At 50.1% G+C, this 21,797-nt stretch overlaps 1 protein-coding gene across 2 annotated transcripts in view; it reads right to left on the reverse strand.

Annotated features, from left to right (window-relative positions):
- The window catches only part of LOC131823457 (mucin-16-like), a 95,893-nt gene that overhangs the window by 17,224 nt on the left and 56,872 nt on the right, over positions 1-21,797 (reverse strand). Inside the window, exons 32-52 of one of the 2 annotated variants that reach the window (XM_059159856.1) lie at positions 18,528-18,649; positions 18,108-18,175; positions 16,305-16,477; positions 15,934-15,969; positions 15,604-15,666; positions 13,698-13,822; positions 13,419-13,486; positions 10,809-10,981; positions 10,644-10,679; positions 10,082-10,200; positions 9,813-9,886; positions 9,070-9,242; positions 8,928-8,963; positions 8,369-8,404; positions 6,669-6,793; positions 6,506-6,573; positions 5,881-6,053; positions 5,551-5,586; positions 2,428-2,552; positions 2,280-2,347; positions 386-558 (exon numbers count right to left, since the gene is read on the reverse strand). In XM_059159856.1, the coding sequence (XP_059015839.1) occupies positions 386-558; positions 2,280-2,347; positions 2,428-2,552; positions 5,551-5,586; positions 5,881-6,053; positions 6,506-6,573; positions 6,669-6,793; positions 8,369-8,404; positions 8,928-8,963; positions 9,070-9,242; positions 9,813-9,886; positions 10,082-10,200; positions 10,644-10,679; positions 10,809-10,981; positions 13,419-13,486; positions 13,698-13,822; positions 15,604-15,666; positions 15,934-15,969; positions 16,305-16,477; positions 18,108-18,175; positions 18,528-18,649 (2,070 nt within the window). The remainder of the gene's footprint in view (positions 1-385; positions 559-2,279; positions 2,348-2,427; positions 2,553-5,550; positions 5,587-5,880; positions 6,054-6,505; positions 6,574-6,668; positions 6,794-8,368; positions 8,405-8,927; positions 8,964-9,069; positions 9,243-9,812; positions 9,887-10,081; positions 10,201-10,643; positions 10,680-10,808; positions 10,982-13,418; positions 13,487-13,697; positions 13,823-15,603; positions 15,667-15,933; positions 15,970-16,304; positions 16,478-18,107; positions 18,176-18,527; positions 18,650-21,797) is intronic. The other variant, XM_059159857.1, reaches the window with a different exon arrangement.

A 21,797-nucleotide genomic window follows, 5' to 3' on the forward strand; every position in this document is an offset into this window, starting at 1 on the left:
CCCTGGTCTAGGGTAAGAAGCTGGGAGGAAAGACAGATGTGGGATTTTCTTTTCCCACGCCTCCCCTGGAATGATCTTTCAGGAGTTAGAAGCATAGGGTCAAGCACAGTGTTGGATGCTAACTGCTGGGGCTCAGGCCTGGCTCTGTTGTTCTGTAGCTGCACTCACTTGGGCAAATTACTTAACTTTTCAGAGCCTCCATGTCTTCATCTGCAGAACAGGTGTGATCAGGGACAGCCTCACAGAGTGAGTCTTGGAGGGTAGGGGTCATTATAGAGTTGAGATTCACACCTGAATTTGTCTCAAGGTTTCCCCTAGGTTTCCTGACCTGTGGGACAGGGGTATGGAAGCAGTTGCGGGGTGGGGGGTGCTGAGAACCGCTCACCATTGAGGTAGAGGCTGTCCTTGTCCAGAGAATAGGGACCCAGCCGGGTAATGCCACGGGTCTGCCGGCTCAGCTCATGGAACACCTGCTTGGCAGGCAGACCCGGGCTGCTGGGGGGCTGCCGGTAGGTGCAGAGGATGTCCACCCTTGTTTTGGCGCCATTCTTCACAGACCTGAGGAAGGAGAGATTGATGTGTAGGGAGTGTGGTCCATGTGGTACCTCTTCACCTGTGGGCGCTGCACACCTCACGTCCTGTGTTCCAACCTTACTGAACCATTCAGTTTCTCCACCTGGCCACACTCTCTCACCCCAGGATCTTTGCACATGCAGTGCCTTCTGTCTGGAGGTCTCTCCCCATCTCTCCTTACTCTCTAATAATTTCCTGGTCATCCTTCAGCTCTCAACTTAGACACCTCCTCGTTCTCCAAGATCCCTCCCAGGCAGAGTCAGGAGAGGATCCTTGTTGCCACAGGACACCATGCTTCCCCCATCACACCTCTGATGGCCCCCAGTGTGAACCTATATTATTTGTTCCTGTTCCCTCAAGACAGTGGCCTCCATGAAGTCAAGTAATGGGACAATTTAGCTCACCATTGTGCTGAACTCCCAGCACTTTTCCCATTGCCTGTTCCATGCAAAAACCAAAGTCCTTATGAATGGATGAACAAAATAGGATATATCCATACAATGGAATATATCAGCTTTAAATATATCCACATATCCATACAATGGAATATATCAGCTTTAAAAGTGAGGGAAATGCTCACACCAGCCACAATGTGGATGGACCTTGAGGACTTTATGTTTAGTGAAGTAAGACAGATACAAAAATGCAAATACCCTATGATTTCACTTGTGTGAGATACCCAGAGTGGTCAGATTCATGGAGACGGAAAGTAGAATAGTAACGGCTGACATCTGGGAGTAGAGCGAAACAGGGAGCCATTGTTTAATGGGTACAGACTTTCAGTTTTTGCAAGTTTTGGAGACCGGTTGCACAATAATGTGAACACACTTAACACTACTGAACCGGACACTTAAAAATGATTCAGATGGTAAATTTTCTGTTGTGTGTCTTTTATCACAATTAAAAAAGAATCCATTCCTGCCAAGATTCTACATGGTATGGACCTTGCTGCTGTCTGGAAACACACCTTCTTTCTCTCTGTCCCTCTGTCTCTGTTCCAGCCACACTGGCCTCCTTGCTGTTCATTGAATATACTAAGCTCATTCCTACGTCAGGACCTTTTCCCATGCTGCTTCCTCCACATGGAACAGTTTTCACAGCCAGTTTTCAAGGCCAAATCCTTTTCCACCTGGGACACTGTTCAGAAATCACCTCCATGAACTATCCTGTGCCCTAGGTAAAGCTGCTTTTCCATCTTTCTGCATATCTGCATCACCTTACTATATTTGAAACCATTTTAGATATTTTATTCTCTTGCTTAGATTCTTCTTCCTCCACTAGATGAGTGCAGGGACAGTGCCTGTGCTGTCACCCTGGTGCCCACCGCCTGCCTCAGGGGAGCTGTACCACTGATGACAGTGGACTGAGAACACAGCTGGAGAAATACTTTGTAACCCCCCACAGAACCCATACCAACCCAGAAAAGTGCAAGTAATGGCCTGATGAAGAGTTTCAGAAAGAGTAGGATGATGGGTGCATAGCATCATGCCCATAACAGATGTCACCGAAATGTATGCTTGAAAATAGTGAAATGGCTAATTTTGTGTCTATACGTATTTTGTTACAATTTTAACAATAATGTAACATGAAGATATGGATGCCAACAAGGACCCTCCAAGACAGTCTGCTACAATTGGCAGTGGCCCCCACAGTCAGAAATCCTGTCCTTCTGCAGGGGTTATGGTGGGTGGGAGGGGGGTTCTCACCTTAGTGAGGTGACTTTGCAGCCTGCATATCGGGCTCCTAGGCTGCTCCTCTGGAACAACGGGCCAAGCTGGAGAGGAAGGAGAGGGCCAGTGTGGTCAGACCCAGTGACAGCCCTGAGGAGGAGTCACGGGAAAGCTGGTCTCTTACCAGGTGCTGCATGAGGCTGTCTGTGATGTTGAACTTGAGGGAGCCGGGGTGGCCCATATCCGCTGAGTAGCGCAGGTTGTCAATGGTAAAGTTCAGCGTGAATGGCTCCTCACTGACCTCCCCAGCTGTGACAGGGGCAGAGAGGGCCAAGGCTTATGGGAACGTTGGGGCGCCCAACATCCACCCATGATGGGGCTTCCAAGGGCCTCTTGTCCTCCATCCATAAACCCGAGGGTCGCTTGTTAATGGGGACAGCTCCAGCAGCAAGCAAGGACAGGTGTAAGGATTTGGGGGCTGGAGATGGTATTCCCACCCAGGTGTAGGAGTGGAGGGGCTCTGTGGAAACACTAGCGGCTTTGTTCTTCCCAGAAAGGAAAGGCTCCAACTTACCATACTGATGTAGAACCGGGGAAAAGCCCACACATTGTCCTCTATATGCTCTCTGCTCCCCCATCTCTAACTCTTTATCTCTCTGTGCCTCTGTCTCTCTTTTCTTCTCTGTTTCTCTCTTACACCCAGATATGCCAAACTTCTATGCATTGCATAAAAAAAAAAAAAATCCAACAAGAAGCTGTAACCAATCTCCCTGTACATTGATTTACTCATCTGTAAGATAATAATTCCTAATTCAAAAGCTGTAATGAGGTTTGAACAAGTCAAATTCTGTAAAGTGCCTAAGCACAGTGCTGGGTATAGGGTAAACACTATATAAATATTCATTATATAAAACAAATAAGCAAATACTTTCTGATCACTCACTACATATGGAGCTTTTTACCTGGGTAAGTAGCTGGGTGCTAGAATCACCCACACTAAACAGAGGAGGAACCACAGTACAGAAATGGTCCTCTGCCCAGGGTTACATGACTGGAGAGGGAGAGTCTGGGTCTGGACCAAGTTCTCCAAAGCCAGAGTCCTTGCTCATGACCTCCCCTGTGAAGACACATGCTCTTGCTGAGATACATGCAGCTGGCTCAGTGTTCAAAAGTTGGGGTGACCTGAGTAGACCCCCAGGGAAGTGTAATAAATGAACATATGATACAAGCGAGACCAGAGGCCCAGTGGCCTGGCTCTAGAATGGTTAAGCAGGACAAACCTTTGGAAGAAAAACTTACCTCTTCCCTCCCTCTCTTCTGTTCACTACTCCTTCCAAGCTCCCTTCTGTCTAACATTCCTTCTTTCCTTCCATCTTTCTTTCTATTCATCCATGCATTCATTCTTTCTTCCTTCCATCTATTCATCTTTTCTTCTCTCTCCCTCCACCCCTTCTTCCTTTCTTCTATCATCTGTCTACCCAGCCTCCCATCCAACCACTCATCCTTCTATCCATCCATCCTCCATGTCTCCATCCACCAGCCCACCCTCCCATCCACCATCCATGTACCCATGACATCCATCCATCCATCCATCCTTCCATCCACCCACCATCCTTGCACACATCATTCCTTCCTGCCTCGCTCCTCATCTTCCTTCTTCTCCATTCACACTTCTTTCTATGCATCCTTCTGTCTGTCCTTCCTTCTATCCCCACCTTCTTCCATCTATCCACCTTTCCTTGCTTCCTTCCTCCACGCTTTGTTTTCTTCCATTCATCCATCCATCTTTCCTTTCTTTCATATCGATTCCTTCCATGTATTTAGACATTTTCTCTTCCTCCTTTCCCCCCTCCATTCATTCCATCTGCCCATCCATCTTCTGTCCCCCTCCCATTCATCACTTCTTCCTCCCTCCCATCCATCCATCCATCCATCCATCCATCCATCCATCCATTCTTGTCTTTCCTCCATGTACATTGACTTGATCCTATAATGCTTCGGGAACTATTCCAAGGAGTGGATACTGAGCAACAAAACACAGTCAATCCAACTGACTTTAACTTATTTTTCCTCTTATCAGGTTGTCATTGCACCTGAGGAGCCCAGACCCCCAGTGACATTGGAAGGAGCAAGGGAGGATGCTGTGGTGTAACAGACCAGAGATGGACCCAAGAAGAGAGTTTGAGAGGGCTCCAAAAACACACCTCGAATGCAGGGGCAATTAATTCTTGAAAAAGCTACAAGGTCTTCATCCCAGGGCTTGTTGGGGATGAACTTGAATATAAGAGGTGTGCACCAAAAATCAGCATATCTTTTTAAAGAAATTAACTGATGGAGAAGTGAGACTGAGTTTTTGGAGTCACAGGAACTCTTGGTTCTATTATGTATTTGCTGTATGGCTTGGCAGCCTCTCCCAGCCTGAGTTTACTCATCTGTAAAATGGAGCTGAGTCACATGGTTGTAGCGAGGAGAACTAAAGGATAAAGAGCATGTGTTTTTGGGTGAATTGTGTCTCCTGCCCTTCCTGTACACACACACACACACACACACACACACACACACACAAATTCAAGAAGCTCTAATCCCTAGTACCTTGGTAGGTGACTGTATTTGGAGACAGGGCCTTTAGAGAAGTAACTGGGTTAAAATGAGGCTTTTGGGGTAGGCCCTAGTCCAGTCTGGCTGCTATCGGTATGAGAAAAGGAGATTAGGACACAGAGGGACACTGGAAATGTGCATGCAAAGGAATGACATGCCAAGAGGCAGCAAGTAGACGCCACCTGTTCACCAAGGAGAGAGGTTTCAGAGCAACCAACCCTGTTGGCACCTTGATCTGGACTTCTGGCCTCCAGCACTGTGAGAATATATGTGTCGGTCATATGAGCCACCTGGACTGTGGTAGTTTGCTTTGGCAGACAGAGCTGATCAAGACAGTACGTAACGTACGTAGCACGGTGCCTGGAAGGCACCAGGTTCAATACATGTTCACCAAAAACCCAACAAATGGTGCAACCCTGATGTTGAGACACTCTCAGAACAATAGACAGAGAGGTGAGTGGAAGGATAAGAGAAGTGCCAGGGCAGGGTTTTAGAAGAATCCGAGGGATAACCACGCAAAGGTCAGAATGGCGGGAGGACGGGCCTGTGTGTGAGATGCTCTTGCCCTGGGCTGGGACTCTCCACCAGAACCCAGAGAGAGGAGTGGGGAGTGAGGGGCCCTCCCAGGTCTTTCCCTCACTGAAGACAGGAGGTAAAAGGAGAACAGAGTGGGGATGGGACCCAGGAAACCAGGGCCAGGAATACTCACTAGTGGTAGTTGGTATTATGGTTCCATAGGTGTAACCTGCAGAGAGAAAACCAGAGGAGCTGAGCCAGAGTCAGGGTGAACATAAAGGATTAAGGGAAAGGTAGGATTTAGGGGTACTTTGTAGGAAAAGCAGAGGGGATGCGGTAGTGGAGGGATGTTTGGGGAGGAGGTATCCAGGCAAGGAGACTATAGATGGCTAGCACCCATGGTTACGTCATTGGAATGAAGACTGAACCAAGACCAGAGAAGAAGGAGATATACCACAGCTCCTTTTAGAGAAACACAAAACTCTCCCAGGAGAGAGACCCTGCCTGGAACACAGTCCCTCACCGTTGACATAGAGGCTCTCCCTGTCCAGGGTGAAGGGCCCCAGCTGGGTGATGCCATAGGTCTCACGGCTCAGCTCCCAGTACAGCTGCTCCCTGTCCAGCCTGGGGTCTGCGGAATCAGAGCGGATGGTGCAGAGGATGTCCACTCCGGTGGCTGTTCCGCCCTTCTCAAGCCTGGGGAAGGAAGGACATGGGAATGTGGAGTACTGAGGAGGGGTCCTTCTAGATGTGGAAAGCAAGAGCGCTGAAGGCGGGAGGCTGAGAGGGGATGGAAAGGGCTGGCCCAGTTCCAGAGGGGCTCTCCAAAGGGGCTCTCCTCTGAGACAACCCCCTTGCAACTAAGAACAGAATACATTTTTAAGACAAGACACCTTAAGACTTTAACACTTGAGGACAAGAGATAGTGCTTCTTCCAAGAGGAAAGCTTTCCTCTAAAACAAATGATCATCTCTGGATTCCGTAAGGACAAACACGACACCTCATTTCTAAGACCTGAACATTCCCACCATCTGGGCATGAAGAACACAAGAAGGTGTTACGGCGGGTGCTGAAGGCCAGCGATGCCCCACTGTCCGGTACATGAGGGCCTACTGGACCCAATGCATCCCTCTATCTGGGGGTCTCACCTGAGCGAGGCCAGTCTGCAGCCAGTGTAGAGGGGCCCGATAATGGTCTTACTGAACAAAAGCCGGAGCTGGTGGGGAAAGAAAGGGACATGAGCAGAAGGGCTGAAGGGCTACAAGAGCAGGCATGTGGTGGGGCTGATGGTGGTCATCGGGGGGCTCTCACCCGGTGCTGGAGGATCCTCTCCGTGGAGTTGAACTTGGAAGAAGCTGGGTGCCCCATGTCTTGAGTATAGTGCAGGTTGGTGATGGTGAAGTTCAGGGTGAAGGACACCAGAGTGGGGCCAGTGGCTGCAGCGGGGGACGAAGAGAAAAATGTCCAGTTTGGACCATAGTAAGGACCAAGGGTGCCTGGAATTCTAACAGTGGAGCACCAGCAAGGGACCTAAGTATAGCCACAGACTGCATAAGCTGAAGGAGAGAATGTTACAGGAGTTTTAAGACATTGGGGACTTGCACTCATTCATTCAGCCAATGTGTATTGGGTATCTAACGTGTGAAGCCCTGTGCTGGGCTCTGGGGGTCCAAGGGTGAATAGGGCACAGTCTCCTAATATTGTGGTCAGGAGCATGGCCAGACCATTATACTGCAGGGGAGCCAGGAAGGTTTTCAGTCCCAAAGAGGCACCCAACCAAAGACTGAGGACAGCTTCCAGGAGGAAGCATCTTCTCAGGTGTGATTGAAAGCACAAGTAAGAGGTAGGTGAACAGGAGCTGAGCAAGTGGCAGAGTGCTCAAGCAAAAGAATCAGTCTGGGTATGAGCCTGACAGGAGACTGTGCAGTTGCCCTCAAGGGACTTGAATGTTTTCATTATGACCTTGTGGAAGTATAGATATGAGCCCCAAAAGTGGGGCAGTGACTATACAACTCAGGGATTTGGACATGACTTGTAGATAAGGTGGAGTCATCCAAAGACTGTCAATAAGACAGGAATTACATAGACAGAAGTACATTGGGAGGGCCGTTGGCAGCTGCTGTGCAGTGGACTATAGGAGGGCAGAGTAGAGGCTACTGCACCAGTCCTAGCGAAAAATGCCAGTGGCCTGAATAAAGACCCAATGACACAGATTCAGTGAAAAGACTTGGCGGGATATTATGAAGGGAGAAGAGATGATTTGGTGATGGATAGATGGGAGGTGAGGGGGAAGGAGGGTGAAGGTGGGCACCCGTGTCCCTGCCTTTGGTGATAAGGAAAAGGAGCAAGTTTGGGAGAAGATGGTGATTTTAGGGTCAGAGACTGAGGGGTCAGGTGATGTCCAGGAGGTGGGTGGACCAAGGGTGAGGACCTGCTGTGTGGAGTGTGCTGGACTCAGGATTAGGATTCTGAGCAGCTAGACCTTGAGCTGTTATGTAGTCCCCGAAACCCACAGAAATGGATGAGTTTCCTCAGGGAAACTAAGTAAGCAATAATGAGGGAAGAAGAGATCTTGAATGGATGATTTTGTGATATGATTTTGGTACCAGTAGGACCTTCCTACTTGCGAACTTGAGGGATAGGGCAGTGAGGACAGGGGGAAGGTTGCAGAGGTCACAGCAACAGAGGGAAAAGAACACAGGGGATGCAATCAAGGGTGGGTTACACCTATAAGGGAATGATGGCCATGGTGGCAGCTCACGTCACAAACCGTGTGCCTGGCCCTGTGCCCCATTCAGCCTGGAGTCAGGGCATCATCCTCGGGTGTGTTGTGCGGGCAGGGCGGGGTGGGTCCTGTGACCTCTAGTTCAGCCCGCCCTTCCATTAACATCCTCTGGACTCCTTCCCACCCAGAAGGGGGTGATTAGGAGGGAAGGCCTTTCTGGTTGAGCAGTTCCTATCTTTAGGGAAAGGGTAGTGGTCCCAGGCACACAGCGGTCTGAAATACTCACTCTTGGGGGTGGTGGCTGAAGCTGGATGGGTGTAACCTGTGAAGAGAGGGAGTGACAGTGAGGAGGGGAAGGGAGAGGTCCTCAATGAAGAGGCAACTGGGCCGCTACATCATCACAGCTGAAATTATCTAAAAGGAAGATGATTATGCACTGGAAAGGGATCCAGGTCTGTTCCACTCCCATCTCCAGACAGACAAAGGACCTGCTTACAGAACTTGGATATGTGAACCCCCAGTGGAGATCTGAACTCATGCAGAATCCTGCTGCAGTAGAAGCCCTCTCGGCACAGGGGAGGCCCACAGCCCAACACGGACCCCACCAATGATGTGCACTCTGTCATCGTAGAAGCTGGCAGCAAGCCAGTACTTGGGGTGGGGACCTTGCCATCCTGCAGATGCCAGGGACCAGCGCCTATGTCTGGGGCTTTAATGGGTTCACCCAAGGCTGGGGGTGGAGCAGGGATACGGAGGGCAGGCAGCTGGCTCCTGGCCGCTTCCATTCTAGGGTTGCAGAGGGAACCACAGGGTTGTAGAGACTTCGGAAGCCTCTGGACACTCACTGCTGGGGGTGGTGGCCTGGGTCTGGTGGGTATAACCTGCACAGGTAGAGGGAGAAAGAGTGAGGAGGGCGAATAATGAGCGAAACAATAGAGGGGAGGATGTGGGGACTGTTGAAAGGTGGACACAGGTGGCAATCCCTACCATTGATGTAGAGACTGTCCGGGTCCAGGGTGTAGGGACCCAGCCTGGTGACGCCGCGGGTCAGCTGGCTCAGCTCCTGGTACAGCCGCTCTCTGTCCAGCCCAGGGCCCACGGGATCAGGGCGATAGGTGCAGATGGCATCCACTCCAGTGGCCGCCCCATCCTTCTCGGGCCTGGGGGGTGGGTGGGTAGGGGTAACAATAGATGGAGTTCCCAGGCAGGGTACCTGGCACCTCTGGGGCAGGACAGGAAGGGGCCAAGGCAAGTGAGAAGGCTGGCACCTACCTCTGGCCAGCCTGGGGCTGTGCACACAGTCAGGGGGTGGGAGGATTTTTATTAAATTGCAGGTCTGAAACCTGCAAGCTGGGGGACAGGAGAGCTCCTACTTGAGACAGGTGAAGAGCTGGAATTTGGGATTAAAGCAGGTGGAAAAGGCATGCTTGTCTTGAGAGGAATCCTGGGGACAGAACTGAAAACCTAAAGGAAATGTCCTCTTTGGTCAAAGGGAGGCAGGAGGAGTTTTCAAGGATGACCAGCCTAGGGCCATATCCTGCTGAGGGGCTCCCTAGAATGTGGAGACAGTTGGTGGGGTTGGGGGAGGCCAAGAGGCCTTGATCCTGGAGCCAGTGCTTCCTGAATTCCACCTCTTCTGAGAACATGGACAGAGAAGGAAGGAAGCAGAGGGAACTGTTGGGGTCTGGGAGCCCTTGAGGTGGTCCTGGCCTGGGATTGCAAGGACTCACCTGAGCAAGGTCAGCCTGCAGCCTGAGTAGAGGGGGCCCACACTGGTGTTCTTGAACAAGGGTCCAAGCTGTGGGTGAAAACAAGGGAAGTAAATAAGTGAATCGAGACGCAGGGGCTGGACGGGCATCGGTGGGTGGGGCAAGAGTGAGGTGGGAGGGGCTAGCTCCTAAGGTCTGGGCTGGAATAGGGGTGGCCTCCCATCCGTAGGCAGGATGAGGCTAGGGGGCGGGGCTGGCAGGGGGGAGGTGGGCGGGGCTCTCGCCTGGAGCTGCAGGGACTTCTCTGTGCTGTTAAATTTCCGGGAGCCTGGAGGCTGCATGTCCTCCGTATAGTGGAGGTTGGTGACAGTGAAGTTGAGAGTGAATGGCACCAGCGGTCGTCCGGGGGCTGCAGCAGTGGAGGGAGAGGAGATGAGTCAGGCCTGGGATGGGTATGGGGGCAGGGCCTGGGACCCGCAGCTATCTCATCGGAGACCATAGCAAGTGTTGAGGGTCCTTGGGGACCTAGTGCCAGAACCACCCGTGAGGACAACCTGAGACCGTCACACGCAGCAGGTGAAGGTGGGCAGGACAAGAGACAATCTACTAATTAAAATTCTTATTTATTCAAGCCTGCCTTCTGGTACTTTCTTCCATCCCTCGACCCCCATGTGGTGGCCATTTCTCTGTGTTCAGCCAGCAGCACAGAGGTGATGCACAGCTGAATCGTACTGCAGTGAACTCCCAGTCTGCATCTCCGGCCCCTGCCCTCCCCGACAGCTGGAGGTGGTCTGCTGCTTCCTTCCCTCGTTGGGGGCGGGGGAGAGCCTGAAGACGACCCCGTGTACTCACCACTGGGGGCAGTTACCGGTGTTTGGTGGGTGTAGCCTGCAGAGAGAGGACAGGAGAGAGGGGAGGTGCTGAGGTGCAAAAGGAAAAAGAAGACGGGGGTGGGTGTGGGTGGAGGGGTGGACCTTGAGCTTGACAGCTTAGCAGAGTGCAGGGGCCGCTGCTCACCGCTGACACAGAGACTGTCCTCCTCCAGGGTGTAGTGGCCCAGCCTGGTGACGCCATTGGTCAGCCGGCTCAGCTCCCAGTACAGCCGCTCTCTGTCCAGCGCGAGGCCCGTGGGGTCGGGGCAGTGCAAGCAGACCGCGTTCACGTGGGTGGCTGCTCCAGCCTTCTGGGGCCTGGGGAGGGCAGGACCCAGCGGGGCGGATAATTAAGATCCATCTGCAGAGCGTTCTTGAGGGGCACCATTCGGGGAGTACCCTGGGGAAAGCTAGGACATAGTGAGGTCCCTGTGGACGGGTCCTGGAGACACGCCACCCACCGCCGAGGGAATCTGCTCCACATGTTGCTCCCGCCTGCTGAACCCGGGCCTCCCTGCGCTTCACGATCCACTGTCATCACAGCACCGAGTCTCACTTAAAATGGGAATGTTCCCTTGTGAGGAATTTGCTGAAATCCTCTGGCTCCCTACTGCCTGGAGGGGAACCCGGGCTGTGCCCCTCACAACACCCACTTCCCCGCCCCCACCGCCGGCCGGGCGCATCCCTCTGCCTCCCTCCTTGTAGGTGAGCGATTCTGCTCTGCGTGTTCGCTACCCCAAGGCTCTCCACAGCTCTGGGCCAGGAGATCTGATTTGGGGAGAGGGCTGTGTCTCCAGGCCACAGCGTCCTCCCCTCTAGGTATGAGCTGCCACTTCAGTTCCTCCTAGACCCCCTACACTACCCATATCCCAACCCTTCCACAGTTTCTCTGGGCCTCAGTTTCTCACCTCAAAAATGGGTATAATCATGGCACCCAAGTGTGAGGTTTAAGGTTTAAGTCTGTTGATATTAGCGTAATGCTTACAATAGTATCTGGTGCATCCCTAAGGGCTAGGGGAGTGTCTGTCACTATTTTATAAATAAAATAGTATAGCATTATACTATTGTATAATTATACATTTACATATAATTACATAATTCACATATACTTAATGTGTACAAATGTGTTTGCACATGTTTCCATATAATTAATATAAGGCACTCTTCTTAATGGCAGAATCTATGCTCTTGACCTCCATGGAGATTTTGGAGCTCAGCACAAAGCTTGGACACAGTAGGCGCTCAAGCAATGTTTGTGGATGGAAAGGAAATTTGTGGAAATTCGAGGCAAGGGGAGCGAAGAGACCACTTCTACCGTGGGTGCATCAGCAACCTGGGCAAGGTCCTAAGAAAGAGGACTTCATTCCATCCCTCTCTATTCTAGCACCACAGGAAGGGAATCCTTTCTCCGAATTCTATTTTTGGAGGCATGGAAATGTCCTAGGGAGATACCCAATGAGGCTAAACGCTCCAGGGGACCTCGGAATGGAGAAGCCCATGCATGCTGAGAAGCCCTATAACTCGGTAAAGGGGGGCCCAGTAGCACGTCTCTGCACTGAAGGGAGCAGGGATTTGAAGGCTGGGGTGATGGGGGAGGGGAGAGATCCTACGGTTCTTCCCAGAGAAAAGAAGCAAAGCAAGCTTAGTGGGAAAAGGCATAGACTCTAGAGAGACTGGGCTTGAATCCTGGCTTCACCATTTGGCAGCCATCCGCTCTGGGAAAGTTCCTTAACCTGTTTGTGCCTTGACTACTCTGCAAAATAGGGATAATAGTAGTGATGGTAAGTGAGTCTAGGGAGATGATGGACAGGATGCATTTCACCCAGTGACTCTAACCTGGGGTGCTCTGCATCTCAGGAGACATTTGGCAATGCCTGGTGATAGATTTTGTTGTCAGAACTTTGGGGGCTGGGATGCTACAGGAATCGATCTAGTGGCCAAGATGTAGCTAAATATTATATTGTGCAGGGAACGACCACCTATGACAGTAACTATCTGGCCCAGAATGTCAATAATGACCATACAACAAGAACCCTGATGTCTGGCACATGCTAAGTACTTGCTGTGTGCTCACCTTCAGAAATATTTACATGCAGTGTGGGGTTGGAGGTACACTAGACTGGGGATTGCATCCTTTGTGGAGGTTCATTGTTTTTTTTTTTTTTTTTTGTGTGTGTGTGTGTGTGTGTTTGTTTGTTTTTAATATAATTTTTTATTTTTTATAAACATATATTTTTATCCCCAGGGGTACAGGTCTGTGAATCACCAGGTTTACACACTTCACAGCACTAACCAAAGCAAATACCCTCCCCAATGTCCATAATCCCACCCCCTTCTCCCAAACCCCCTCCCCCCAGCAACCCTCAGTTTGTTTTGTGAGATTAAGAGTCACTTATGGTTTGTCTCCCTCCCAATCCCATCTTGTTTCATTTATTCTTCTCGTACCCACTTAAGCCCCCATGTTGCATCACCACTTCCTCATATCAGGGAGATCATATCTTTATAAAGGGCTTTGATACATACTTTCCAGTTGCTATGTCCTGTCATTTTTTTCTTATGAAATACTGCATGGGAGATCTGAGGCTCAGGACAATGGGAAAGTCCAGAGCAGGGTCTGGGGGCCCATAACCCAAAGGACAGTGGCTATGCCAGGCTGGGAGCTAGAAAAGGCTGAGGCCAAAGGGAGGACCCAGCCCTAACGGATCATGGTAAGAATATCCACTGTGCCTCATGGGCCATCTCCTGGGGGTCCCACCTGAGCGAGGTCAGTCTGCAGCCAGAGTAGAGGGGGCCGACACTGGTTTTCTTGAATAAAGGTCTGAGCTGTTGAGGAGAGGGAGGTGAGTAGAAGGACTGACCTGGACAAGGGCAGGGTTGGGGTGAGCTGGGTGGGGCTGGCATCAGTTGGGAGGTAGGGAGAGGTGGGTGGGGCATGGGGGAGGTGGGCGGGGCATGGGAAAGGCAGGTGGGCTGGCATCAATGGCTAGGTGGACATCAGTGGGTGGTGGAGGGATGAGGTGGGTGGGGTTCTCACCAGGCTCTGCAAGATCATCTCTGTTTCATTGAACTTGGCAGAACCCACAAGCTGCATGTCCTCCGTGTAGCGCAGGTTGGTGATGGTGAAGTTAAGGGTGAATGGAACCAGGTCAGGGCCAGAGACTGCAGTGAGGTTAGGAGAGAAGCCATGCCCTGAGTCACTGCCTCAGCTGGATTTAGGGATGGTGGGGTAGAGTCTGGCTCCACATCCCTGGTGCCCAGTGTATTCACATCTGGTGTGAGAGCTCAGAATATCTCTGCCCCAAAGGGAAACTTGATTTTGTTATTCTGCTAACAGTAATGATATTAATAATGACACTAAAAATAGCAGTAATAGTAAGACCTGATTTTTGGTAAGAGCTTATTCTGTGCTAAGAACTTTCCATCTAGGAACACCTGGGTGGCTCAGCTGGTTAAGCTGCTGCCTTCGGCTCAGGTCATGATCCTGGGGTCCTGGGATCGAGTCCTACATTGGGCTCCTTGCTCAGTGGGGAGCCTGCTTCTCTCTCTGCCTCTGCCTACTGCTCTGCCTACTTGTGCTCCTGCACACCACTCTCCCTCTCTGACAGATAAATAAATAAAATCTTAAAAAAAAAAGAATTTTCCATATAGTATCTCATTATCCTCAAACAAACCCTGGAAGTGAATCCTTTTACTTCCAAATGACAGAGGCTGAAAGTTAGTTTCAGAGAAGTCAAGTCACTTCCCCAAAGCCACACAGCTATTTTGGGGCAGAAGTTCAGATTCTAGAGTTTGAATGACTTAAACTTAAGTCCTGCCCATCCACTGGCTGTGTGACCTTAGCAAAACACCCAGCCCCACATGGACCGGTCTTAGGTCTCTCCTAAACAGAGCAAGAGCAGTGTCCATCTGCTGGGGTCGAAGACCATATGTGTGATGCAGGATGTCCGTGAGGTGACACATGGTCAGTCAATACTGCTCTCACTGCTCCTTACACCTGCTTCCTCTGCTTTAGTCTCTACCCTTGGGGAATTAGTCCTGGCAGGTGGTGCTGGTGCCTTTGACTATATCCATTCCTTCGAGCAAAAGTTAAAGCTTTGAAAATTGTTCCAGAATGTATCACTGCATCTAATCTCACTAACTAACCCCATGGGTCCCTAAAGCCAACAGGGTCACAATTTGGTCCCTGGAAGGCCACGCAGGGTAGCCTATAAATATGACCACAAATTCTTTACCTCTGTGGACCTGCACCCTTGGTGTGGTCTCATAGCCCCTTCCACAAGTCTGTTTCTCTACCTCCTGACTCTGGCTTGGCCCTGACTTGCTTTGGCCAATGCGACAAGAGAAACGTGATGCAAGCAGAAACTTGGGAAGTGCCTGTGCACCGAGGCTTGCCCTCTCCTGCATCTAGGAAGCCCATGACCAGCCAATGAAGGAGCCAGAGCTAGTCTGCAGGATGGGGAGAGGCCACCTGAAGGAGACGGAGGCACCCCAGCCATCAGTCAGGCCTCCTCCAGTGCAGAGTCACCTAGTTAAGCTTCAGGTGACTGCAGACACACAAGGGAGGCTGGTTCAGACCAGAGGAACCGTCCCGCTGACCTATATGCTAGTGAGCAGCAGTAGACGATTGTCTTAATGTGAGGGTCATCTGTCACATGGTAAACCTAGCTGATACAAAACCTTCACAGAAAGCAAAGGGGGCATTAAAAGGAGTCACTGCTTCATCTTGGAATGGAAAAGCTAGTCACAGAGCTCCCCAAACCTAGGGATGGAGCTGGACTGGTCAGTGACAAGGGCCTGATCGGAGGATGGAGGACCCCCTCCTCCACGCCGTCCCCTTGCTTTGAGCTGCGTGTGCGAACTCTCTTTCCCTTCTCACTGCAAAGCACAGAGGTGTGTGTGTGTTCGTGGAAAGGAGGGAGCCACGGAGAGAAGGCACTTACCTGTGGAGCTGGAGAAGGAGATTGGAGCTGCCGAGGTCCCTGAGGGCGTGGAAGTCACAGGAACTGAGGAGGAAGCAGCAGAAGAGATGGGGAAGAGAAGGGAGGGAGGGAGGAAGAGGAAGAGAGACGAGGCCCCGTCTCCTTGGAGATGCCAGAGGCAGGGGTGCTTGATGCCCAGCCAGAGTCACGGAAGGCAGAGGTGGGGGAAGGCGGGTGACCCCAGGAGGCTAAGGCTCCCTTCCTCCCAGAAGCCCTGGGCTTAGGGCAGAGGGAGCAGCTGTTCCCACGAGGTATGGGGGGCATGGAGCCACCCAGGAAGTGAGCACTTACCACTGGGGATGGAGGTCGGTGGTGGTCTGGTGTAACCTACAGGGGGTGGATAAAAGGCAGGTGGGATGTTTGAGAGGCTTAAGCTCGGGGATGAAGGGGCTGGGCCATGGGTGGAACAACAGTTGCCCTCAGGAGGTCCTCTCCCTGCCCGGCAGTGGGTGGTGCCTCCTAGAACATTTCTCTGGCCTCCCACCTCCCTGTGGGTGATGTAGCCCTTGGTGGGGAAGGGGGATCTCACAAGGAGAGGAAGAATGAGGAGAGAAAAGTCTAGAGGCAGACATGGATGTATCCCTCTGTCCAGAGCTCAGAGCATCAAGAGAATAATACATCTGGGGTGCAGGACAAGACCCCTGTCACCACCAGATGCTCACCGTTGACATAGAGACTGTCCCTGTCCAGGATGTAGGAACCAAGCTGAGTGACACCACGGGTCTGATGGCTCAGCTCCCAGTAGAGCCGCTCCCTGTCCAGCTGGAGACCCGAGGGGTCAGGTTGGTAGGTGCAGACAGCGTCCACTCCAGTGGCTGTTCCACTCTTTTCAGGCCTGGGGGGAGAAGGACATGGGTACGGGAACAGGACTGAGGGACAGCCCTGCCAGGACATCCTTTCATTAGCCCACTTGTATGAATGCCTGCTTATCTGCTCTCCTGGTCCAGACATGCGCTGCTCCTAAGAGAAGGGGCATCCTTGTGCAACAAAGGACCAGAGTGGGTATTCCAAAGTCAGATGACCACCAGTTGAAACCTTCGCTCTGTCACTTACCGAATAATCCACGTAAGTGTGCCTGACTCGGTTCTCCCACCTTTGCAACGTGGATAGTGGGAGGTCTAACCCTATTGCTGGAATGTCTTGAGGTTCAGAAATGACATACCACACCCAGCTCTGGTGCCAAATACCCATTAATTAACTGTTTAATAAAACAAATATTCACGGAGCCAAACACTGACAGTCCCTAGCACTGGGGAACAGCTCTGCAGATTCATCAGCTCTTGAAAAGCTGATCCAACCTGATTTTTGGACCTGAGCACCTGAGCATGAGATGCTGCATAGCAAAGACCCCCACCCACAGCCCACCTGCTTCCTGTATTCCCAGGTATCTGGGGGAAGGAGGCAGGAAATATTAAAACCTGAAAGGCAAACCTGGGGGATCCAGCAGGTCCCACTGCCAAGGGTATTACTGGGGAGAAACAGAGTATCCCTTGCACGATCAGCAGTGACCTCGTAAATGACCTCAAGCCAAGCTGCTTCCAGCTCTGGTCTCCTAGAAACTTGATAAAGGTGCGATGCCATTTGTGTTGCCCGGTGATGTTGCTTATGGTGAAAATGACCCCTTGTTGATGACTGCATCTTTTCTGGGAGGTTGGAAAATGGACAAGAATACCTCGCAGGAGGCTCTAGCATTGGGCTTCCTTAGGTATGGTAAACCCCTTAACTGGTCAGGACCCTTATAAGAGATATTGCTTACCTTTTGGGACCTAAGACATGTAAGCGTCTATCCACTGAGGTCACTTTTTCCCTTTTTAAAAATTTAATTGTTTATATTTAAGTTAAAGTTAACATATAGCATACTATTAGGTTCAGGGTAGAATTCAGTGATTCATCAGTTGCATGGAACACCCAGCGCTCATCCATCCTGGGTTCTCCTTCATGCCCATCCCCCAGTGAGCCCGTTTGCCCACTCCACCTCCCCTCCAGCAACCTCCATTAAGATTATATTTCTTTGCACATTAACTGTCACCTGGATGCCAAAACAACAGTCCTTGGACTGCCAAGAAGGCTCTTACCAAAAAAAAAAAAAAAAAAAAAAAAAAAAAAAATGCCCTGGGCTACCGGCTGACACACCCTTTCCTGTCTGTGTATGGCCCTATTCAGGTCACCTAAGCCTGATTCTCTGACTGGGCTTAAGATAACCTAGAGAGGGGAGCGCAGGGCAGGGGACTGGCACCAGAGCTGGGAACTGTGTGAGCCCAGCAAGGTGCCTGGATATGGTATCTAAGGGAGTGTTTACTCTCGGGGCTGGGCAGAGGCAGGGCTAACCCTCAGGGTGAGCGGTTCCTTTAATTCTCTGCTCTAGGCATCTCGCTTGCTTCCCTAGTCCGGGCCCCTGGCCAGTCCAACCCAATGAGCCCACACCTGCCTGCACCTCCTAACGCCGGACAAAGAGGATGTCTCACCTTAGTGTGGTCACTCTGCAGCCGGTGTAGACTGACCCAATGCTGCTGTTGGCAAACAAGGGCTTGAGCTGAGGAGGAAGAAGCGGGTGAATGGAAAAGAAGTGGAAAAGCAACCACCGAAAGCATGAGATTTTCAGATAAAACAGCAGTTCCCCAATCATCTCAGTAGGACACTGAATTCTCAGAAGAACCCTTTGGGATCAAGGCTTCTCTGGCCTCAGTGTACAGAGGAGGAAATGGTACCGAAAAGGCAAGATCATGACTCCAAAGGGACGTCCCTGGCCTGTGGCAGTTTCGAGTTTTGAACCCAGAAACAGTCTGCTCTTCAAGCCCTCTGTATCCTCCAGAAGGGTAGTAAGGAAACTCAGAGAGGGTGGGGAGGGGCTCGGAGGAGAGGGATGGTTAGAAGAAGGCTCTCACCAGGCGTTGTAGGACTGACTCCGTGGAGTTGAACATCGCAGAGCCTGGATGCATGGCCTTCGTATAATGCAGGTTGATGATGGTGAAATTGAGGGTGAAGGGCACTGGGGCAGGGCCAGCAGCTGCAGTGGGGCAGGAGGAAAAAGAGGCCATGCCCTGAGTCAGGCCTGGACCAGAAGTGGAGCAAAGGCCCCCAGGACACAAGCCCAGCCTTCTCAGAGGACCCCATCATCTCGGCAATACCAAGGAGAGGCTGCCCTCTCCTGGGACTCCCTTGAGTCCCATCTGAGCCTGGAGATGCGGGGTGGGGGGTGGGGAGTGGAGGTAGTGGTTTGTTCTGTCACCCATGGTCTCTAGCTTTGGTCACATAGGGAAACAGAAGATGCTGGTGTCTGGGTGTTACATAAAGAGCCAGACATGGTGTCTGCCTATGGGCTCATGGGGGTATTTAATTCTTTATAGTGGGCTGGGACCCGTGAGCTCAAAAGCCTGCCAGGACAAAACTCATTTTTTTTTTTTTTTCCCCAGCTGCCATGTATCTTTTTATTTTTTAAATTTATTTTTAAATTTTATTTTCTGTTTCCAGTGTTCCAAGATTCATTGTTCATGCACCACACCCAGGGCTCCACGCAATCCGTGCCCTCCTTCATACCCCCCACCAGGCGCACCCATCCCCCCACCCCTCCCCTCCAAACCCTCAGTTTGTTTCTCAGAGTCCACAAACTCAAATTTTGATATCCAGGTGTGTGTGTGTCTGTGTTTTTTAAAGATTTTATTTACTTATTTAAGAGAGAGTGAGCAAGCAAGAGAACACACAAGAGGAAGAGGGGGGAGGGGCAGAGGGAGAAGCAGGCTCCCCACTGAGCAGGGAGCCCCCATTGCTCCTAGACAGGAGGATGTCTTCTCTGACCACTCCCTTCCCCTGAAGTCCCCTTGCCCTTCTTCCTTTTTGAGTAGGGATCCCCCCCCCCCAGAAATCCCTCAAAACCCGTACTTGGGGTTGGACTGGAAGAATAGGTGAGAAACCCCATAGCTCAGGACCACAAGAGTATCTTGGCTTGACCAGTTTCTCCCACCTACCAGGGCCTCTTTGAAGACCCCCCCTCCCCAGACCGGTTTAGTCTTCAATGCCGAATTTGAAAATTTGCCTCAGGAACAATTTGCCTGCCCACTAACAATTTTTCTCCCAATGTATTCATTTAATAGGAGTTATTTTGTGAATAATTCCTTTTAAGAATATTCTTTTTTTTAAAAAAAAAGATTTATTTATTTGATAGAGAGAGATCACGAGTAGGCAGAGAGGCAGGCAGAGAGAGAGAGGAGGAAGCAGGCTCCCCGCTGAGCAGAGAGCCCGATGCGGGACTCGATTCCAGGACCCTGAGATCATGACCTGAGCCGAAGGCAGAGGCTTTAACCCACTGAGCCACCCAGGCGCCCCTCAAGAATATTCTTATAAAAGACAAAATCAGAGAGGGAGACAAACCATAAGAGGCTCTTAACTCTAGGAAACCAACTGAGGGTTGCTGGAGGGGAAGTGGGGAAATGGGTGGGGAGATGGGGGTCACTGGGCGACGGGCATTAAGGAGGGCACAGGACTTAGTGGGCACTGGGTGTTGCATGTAAGAGGAGTCACTGAATTTTACCTCGGAAACTAATAATACACTATAGGTTAATTAGTTGAATTAAAATAAAATAAAAGTAGAAATAAAAAAAGAATATTCTTACTCAAAAGTATATTTAAAGTAAGCAGGCAAAACCGGCTTCTGTTCTGTCATCTTTAAAAATCAATGTCCTAATAAAAACAGGGTGGTATGTGGCATTATTCTAAATTTAGACACTAAAAAGACAATCATCTAATCAATATGGAAAGCTTGACTAAATCCTGGTTTGAAAAAAGCCACCTATACAAGGGAGACATTGGGGAAAATGTGAATACCAACTGCATGCTAGATGACACCAAATTATTCTTATTTTTTGAAGCATGGTAATACTACTACAGTTACATTGGGCAATGTCCTGATTTTGTGACAGTTCTTGCTGAAATCCTTAATAGTGAAGCATCGTGATATTTGCAAGTTTCCTATGGTTCAGGAAAACAATTATGTCTACCGCTTTCTATACTCAGTTCTGCCATAATGCTTGTTTTGAAAATATAATTCTTCAGGGTCACTGAGACATTAGGGAACAAAGTGAGCATTATGTAAATTTCCCGTTTGGGCATGTGTAATTTTGTCTGCAAGACACAAAAGGAACACCAGGTAAACCCAGAACCCAGCTGAACCTAGCTCTCTGGGCATACACAAAATGTACACACATACAGCTCAACCCTCTACCGGCTTAATCACAGCCCTGAGATGTTGGGGGGTTACCCTTACCCACGTTGGGTTCCCAGTTTCTGTAGGATTTCGGGCAACCCTCCTGAACTTCACAATTACTCACCAGCTTCAATCTGTTTGCTGATATGACTACTACTTCTACAACAAATGTCAGGTCTCTTTCTGGGAAAAGCGCTATATTGACTGCAGTAATTTATGTTGTATTTCTTAACCATTTAACATAAGTAAAACTGTGCTGTTTTATTAGAGGTCTGTTTTTTTTTTTATGTCACTGACAAGGTTTTGGGGTGTTGAGCCCCAGCCTCAGCCCTGTGCTTTTCTCCAGTGTGTGATTTTGCATAGCATAGTTTGGGGACATCCATGCCGTATCATAACAGAACTATGTACAAGAAGCAAGAAAGACAGAAGGTCAACCACTGTGGTGGACAGATGGATGTTCCTCGTACTATTTTTTCAAAGTTTCTGCTACTTTTGACAGTTTTCATAATAAAAAGGGGTGGGGGGGGGACAAACACACAAAATATTCATGAAAAATGGAAATGACCCCATGGTCCCTAGACTTTGACAGATAAATAATGAATCTTAGAACACTGAAAAATAAAATTAAATTTAAAACATTCCTTAAAATGCCACTAAAATGAAATGATTATATTCATTGACTCTGGTCAGGGAGATGATGTATATTCATAAGGAACAAAGTCATAAAGATGTTATAAGAAGAATAAAGTTGTATCTATTGAATATATTCACAGAGACTCTTCCTTAAAACAAGCGGTTGGTAAATCAGTTAACTGGGGACACTGAAGAAGAATCGATCCTTTACTGAGTTGGCTTTGGCAAACTGGCCACTGGACAAATCTATTATCAGTGAACCAATCTGTACTCTACTTTCCATGGCTTGCAGGATGATTGGGAAGTCAGGGGTCACCTATAG

Source organism: Mustela lutreola, chromosome 2 (genome assembly GCF_030435805.1).
Source record: "Mustela lutreola isolate mMusLut2 chromosome 2, mMusLut2.pri, whole genome shotgun sequence".
Taxonomy (NCBI): Eukaryota; Metazoa; Chordata; class Mammalia; order Carnivora; family Mustelidae; genus Mustela; species Mustela lutreola.